This window comes from Astatotilapia calliptera, chromosome 23, assembly GCF_964374335.1.
Source record: "Astatotilapia calliptera chromosome 23, fAstCal68.1, whole genome shotgun sequence".
NCBI classification, from domain to species: domain Eukaryota; kingdom Metazoa; phylum Chordata; class Actinopteri; order Cichliformes; family Cichlidae; genus Astatotilapia; species Astatotilapia calliptera.
In genome coordinates, this window is record NC_137443.1 from 45,049,545 (window position 1) to 45,055,472 (window position 5,928).

A 5,928-nucleotide genomic window follows, 5' to 3' on the forward strand; every position below is an offset into this window, starting at 1 on the left:
ACAGAAGTGGACAGAGATCATCTGAAGCACTTCAAAGGCTTTAAATCAGCACATTTCTCTTTATTCTTTATCAACTCTGTTAGTTTCTCTCAGTTTTCTGTGGAATGAAGCTAACAGCAGGCTAATAAGATGCTGACCAATAGGTTTCTATTAAAGGTTGTAATTTGTATATGAAAAAGTGCTTTGGCTCAGCAGGGATCAGCTTACAGGTAGAATACAGCTGCTGGATGGGATTAGCATGTCATAGCTATCTACCAAACTGCTAACTGGGGGATTTCAGGCCATCTATGGATCATTTTTGCTAACTGTTTATTCAGCTTAGGCTCACAGGGCTGCAGCCTGTGCCCTAGCTGTCATAGGGCAAGAGGCATGGTCCACCTGCACAGGTGAGCAGTCCATCACAGGGCCAACAGAGAGCGACAGAGAAGCACTCCCTCACATCCACACCTACAGCCAATGTAGAAGCACCAATGAACCTAAGCAGCATTTCATTGGACTGTGGGAGAACATCCAACCTCCACAGAAAGGCCCAGCTGACCAACAAGCTTCAACCTACAACCTTCTTGCTCTAAGGCACTAGTGCTAACCACTTTTGCCCATTTCAGCCCAAATCCTGCGTCTTCCTGTTTCTGACTCCAGGCCAGCTCCACTAACACTTTCTCATCAGACACTGCCACCTAGTGGAGGAAGTCTTAGTTCCATTTGAAGCTTCAGATTACAGTTAGTTCCTTTACAAAGAGGTGGAGGTGGTGGGGCCACAGCACCATCATCACTGAGTGCCATAGGACACTTAACCTTTGTTTCCATATGCTGGGAACTTCCTGTTGTTCCCAGGAGGACTGGAAAATGTGTGAAAATCTCCCAGTCAGTTCCTCACAGCACACTTCAATCATTTCCCTCCCACAGCATCAGGACCAGGGCTTTTTCTCTCTTTGGTCCCACTAAGAGATTTCCACACAAACACCTCATCAGTGGGACTCTCAGAGCTACCAGCCCTTTGCTACAATCACAAAGCTCTTCATTGAAATCAATGATATCAAAGCTGGAATCAAATCAAATGAGTCCAAGTCTTCTGCTGATTCAGCATCACATTCATCTTTGCTCCTTGTCCTGCATCCCCACCATGGACTTCATTCCTTTCCAAGCCAGCCTTGAGTGTCCTTTATTCAGCTCATCCTCTGCTTTACTTTTACACCTGATTTTAGCTGCTTTATCTCTCTTTCAACAGGTTTCTGTGCCTCAATCTTTTTCTTCTCTCCCTCATAACAAGACAGCTTCTTCTGCCTGAGAACATGTTGGAGTGATTTACTAATCCAGGGCTGCTTATTGGGGAAAATACTTCCTGTTTCCAAAGTAATCCCCATTTTTCCCAGAAAGAAACGTCAGTAGAAATCGATGATCTAAGTGAGAACATGAGCCTTTAAAAAGTCCCAGTGGGTGCAGTCAAAGCAGTCCCTCAGTCCCAGTATAGAGTCTTTGGTCCAGACTGGAACAGCTGTGTGCCCAGTTTGAGCTCTCTTCAGTGCTGTGACCTGACAGACCCAGAGGGGCCATCACATCACATTTAGAAGCTCCCCTGATGGAGCCACAACACATGTCCAATACTTAGTCTGTCTTGTTGGACCAACTGGAAGAAATGATTCAAGGACTTAGTCACAGAACAGAGATTCAAATCTCCAAAATCCAACTGGCTGCATCAGGACATATAGTCTGAAACTCTGCACAGTTTCCTGTTTGAAGCTGCTTCCTGTTGGCTTCAGCTGTTTGGAGTTTCCATTTTCTAAACTTCTACATTCTGAACCTTCTTCAGCTCTGAACAGATGATGAAACACTGAATGATTTCAAGCACTTTGTCTAATAAACTTACATCTTTCATTCTTTATACAGATTGAAGAGATGTGGTTTGTCAAAGATCAGCTGTGATTATCTGGCAGCAGCACTGAAGTCCAACCCCTCCCATCTGAGAGTGCTGGACCTGTACTTCAACAACCTGCAGGATCCAGATGTGAAGCAGCTGTCTGATCTTAAGAAGAGTCCAGACTACAGACTGGAGACTCTGAGGTCAGTAGAGTGATGGAGTGAGTGGGTGGTGCTGTCAGCAGTGTTGTACTAAACACAGTCAGTATAAAACAAAGATCCAGTGTTTCCTGTAAAGCTGCAGCTTCTCAGTGAAGCTGTGAGAGGAGAACGGTGACAGGCTTCAGGATTGGACACAAACACTTCCTGTTTCTCACCTTTATGGTCACCATAGTAACGGCTGACACGCTCTGATCAAACACTGTCAACAGCCAATCAGCTCTCTGAACAAAGCAGCACGCAGACCAATGACTGCATTGATTTCCAAGTTTAAAGCAGTGAAGAACACAGTCTGTAGGTGAGGAAGAATTTAGTGAGAGCAGATGTTTGGATGGAATTCCTCCAGTTAACAGCTGGAACCGTCCATCTGGATTGTTGGGCTTGTTGTTGGGGTTCCTACAGAGCTCAGAGTGGACACACCAAGGTTCTTCTAATGAATGAAAGTCCAAACTCAAACTAGGAGGGAAAAACATTTTCAGCAACTTCAATAAAAATCCAAAGATTAGAAAAAGTGAAGCAACAATGAGTCCTAGTACAGTCCCAGCACTGACGTCCCTGCTGCTCTTTATACTGGATGTGCTGCATCACTGACTGACAGCTGATGAAGAGTCTCTGGAAACACTCGTTTATCTCCTCTGCTCTTCCTCCTTCTCTCTGCAGGTGGAGGTTATGATGGTAAACAGGACGGTGTGTGTGCTGAGAGAGGAGCAGCTGTGTCCTGATGATCCAGAGAGGTTGAAGCAGCAGCAGCTTGTGTGTAGAGACGCTCTGACTGGGCCATGTTACTGGGAGGTGGAGAGGAGAGCTTCATCCAGCAGTGACTGACAGAGGAATGAAGTGCAGATGACTGTCAGTGCTGCAGAGTGAACTGCTCTGAGAACAGCTCCACTGTCAGACACAATGTAGAGTCCAGCATCAGCCCTGTGTGTCCCTCTGGATCTGACAGAGGATCATCAGTGTATCTGGACTGCTCTGCTGCTGCTCTGTCCTTCTACAGTCTCTGCACAGTCTCTGTCTCACTCTGGAAAGATTTTACAACTTGTTGTAATTACAGAACGTTAATATAATATTCAAACATGTGATCTTCTCTTTATTTCTGAATCTTTACCAAATAAAGAAAAACCAAACTAACAAACAGAAGCTGTCGTGTCCTTTTTCACCACATCTGTGAATCTTTTCTGTGTTTTTCCTCTTTTCCTCCTTCCTGCAGCTCCATCTTCATCATTCTGTGTCCAGTATATGTGAACACGTCCAAAGCATCTGAGCCTCATGTTACCCGTTTGTGTGAGTTACGCCTGTCGTTGTGTTGTGGTGTATAAATAAGGGGCAGGAGACAGCGCTGGATCTCTGAGTTCTTTACTCTCAAATTCTGCAACATCTGCAATATCTAGAAATGCAAACCTGTGAGCTGTGTGTGTTGTGCGTCTGCTCGGCCACCTCTCCTCCGGCCGTGCTGGAAGCAGCTGTGCGTTTGACAGTTTTATCGACTCGACAATAATCGAACAAATTAAATGTTCAAAAATATCAACTTAAGCACTTCAAAGTCAACAAAAAGCTTAAAACAATGAAATAATATTTCACTGACAAAACAACAGCTCATAAGAACGATACACAAAATAATACAGAAACAAACAAATAAAAGTTATTAACCAGGATCCATGTTTTTGTCACAAACACTGAATCAGCTGATTCACTCTTTATGTTTCTGAGTTTGTTTTGTGATTATAGTTCTGGTTTCTGTTTCTGTGTCTTCACTGTGTCCCACGTCTCCTTACTTTGGACTCTGTGTTATATTTCCTGTTTTACTTTGACAGTCCTGTGTTACTGTTTCCTGTCTCGTGTGTGTAATTGGTCCCAGCTGTGTTTCCCTCCTGCCTCCCGTTCCCTGATTACTAAACTGCGTCCACGCCGCCGGCGCTCCTCTCCACAGCTGGATTCCAGGATTTCAGAGCATCCAGCTGTGGTGAGTGATGGAGACACTTTCTCTGCTCCCTCGGTAATCAGGACAGTTTATTGAACATCAGAGGACATAAAGGACTGTTTTTCACCTGCCCGTTCTGAACCTGGACATTAAAGACTGCTGGCTTCAAGGACATTAATCCCAGTGTCAGCCAGCCAATAACAGCCTGTGTTTTTCAGCTCTTTAGGAGTCAGAAATGAGAAAGACACAGACTGCTAACCTCTCCCTGCAGGAAATAAGCTCCGCCTCTTCCTGTCCTGTATATGAGTGATTCTGACATGAGACACAATGAGTTTCCTGTTTATTGTGACTTAAAGCGAGCAGCAAAGACTAGTGATGGGCAGATGAAGCCCCATGAAGCACTGAAGCTTTTCATCCAATTGGTTCACCCCAACGCGAAGCTTCATGAAGCTTCATTTGCTCTAGCAGGACACCTACTGGACGTAAAAATAATAGCTGGCATGAATTTGAAGAGTGTGGCATTTTGCACACAGCCTGTAAATGTCAACAACAAAAGGAGTGTGTAAAACATGTATATTGTAGTGATGGCAGTATACTGTGTATATTTATAGTGGCAGTATGGGAAATGATTATTTGGAAATGCTTGAAATGGAAATGATCATTTACTGTGAGGTGAGGTGTGGTTGGGGTGTGGACAGTAGTTGTGCTTTTGTAACGTTGAGGTATGGACAGCTACACACTGAGGCTTTGAGCCTCAATCCTGCCTGTTCACATTTTATTCTGTAAAAACTAAATTTTCACTGCTTTTACGTCCTTTTTAGTGGGGAGAACATAGCTAGGATTTAATGATTTAACAAATCTTTTGAATCCTTTGTCCTCCACAATGCTAAATAGCTGGGAGTCCTCAATCACCATGCTGACCAGGTCTTCATCTATTTGAGATTGTTCTCCTGAGGAAAGACAATAAAGATAAAGCACAAATATAAATATCACACACGTAACTTATAACAGTTGTATAATATTGTTATATCATTTAGTAACATTACTGCATCCTATATTATCATTGCATTTGATGGCTCACCTGGTCTTGCTCCACAATCGGTGTCCCCCTTATTCTCATGCAAAGCTCTGTAGTGCCTAAGCATGGATGAGGTGTTGTTGTTGTCATATCCCAGCTCCCTGGCACATAGCAAACACTTCACCTTGTACAAAAGTCAAGACAGCTCAACATAAATTGTATTGCACCATCAGTATCATGAAAATACATCTTCTGTAGAAATTTACATACCTTGTTGGGAGGAATAAGATCAAAATGTTCCCACACAGGGGAGGACATCCTCCTCTTCTTAGCTGGCTCCATTCTCTCCTGACTTTCCTCACTCTCATAAACCTCCAAACGGTCTCCAAACTCTCACTAACCGCAACTCTCCATCAAACACCCACATTTTTGAATGAAGTCTGAGGGGTTTATATCGCTGTCATATCTCGCGGCAAAGTTCGAACCACTTCATGAACCAGTCACGTGGTACAGCCGGGCAGCGAGGCTTCGGACGTCATCATTTTCAGCTCCTCCCATAAATGAAGCAAGCCTCGATACGCGCTTCGCGGAAACGCCCCCTCCATTACTCGACACACGCTCCGAAGCCTCGATACAGAACGTCCCATCACTAGCAAAGACACTAAACTGTGTGTTTCCAGCTGAAGCTGCTTTTTGTGTTGCTCCCACAATCCTGTCTAAAACAGTCAGTGAGGAAAACTCAGTTTATGCTTCCAAGCTCATTGTGAGAGGGCACATTGTGTTCCTGCAAGTGCTGATTTTGTCTGCATCCCTGAGTTTAGTGAGCTGCCTCCAAGGACTTGTGAAGCCCAGTGTGTTAAGGCTGCATCTCCCAGATGTTTCCACCTTTCCAGCAGAGACGATAAATGTTCCC

The 5,928-nt window shown here is 44.3% G+C and overlaps 1 protein-coding gene across 2 annotated transcripts; it reads right to left on the bottom strand.

The window, feature by feature from the left end:
* Nucleotides 1-4,755: 4,755 nt before the first annotated feature.
* On the bottom strand, nucleotides 4,756-5,661 carry LOC145423981 (uncharacterized). 2 transcript variants are annotated; one of them, XR_013904917.1, is made up of 3 exons: nucleotides 5,286-5,661; nucleotides 5,079-5,134; nucleotides 4,756-4,947 (listed from the first exon to the last, which is right to left on the bottom strand). XR_013904917.1 is itself a non-coding variant. In XM_080296822.1 (3 exons), the coding sequence occupies exons 1-3, from the start codon at nucleotides 5,355-5,357 to the stop codon at nucleotides 4,787-4,789; spliced, it is 354 nt and encodes a 117-aa protein (XP_080152948.1). In that variant the 5' UTR covers nucleotides 5,358-5,661; the 3' UTR covers nucleotides 4,756-4,786. The 2 variants fall into 2 exon arrangements, 1 of the variants encoding a protein (XP_080152948.1); XM_080296822.1 differs by having other exon boundaries at nucleotides 5,079-5,199.
* Nucleotides 5,662-5,928: the final 267 nt, after the last annotated feature.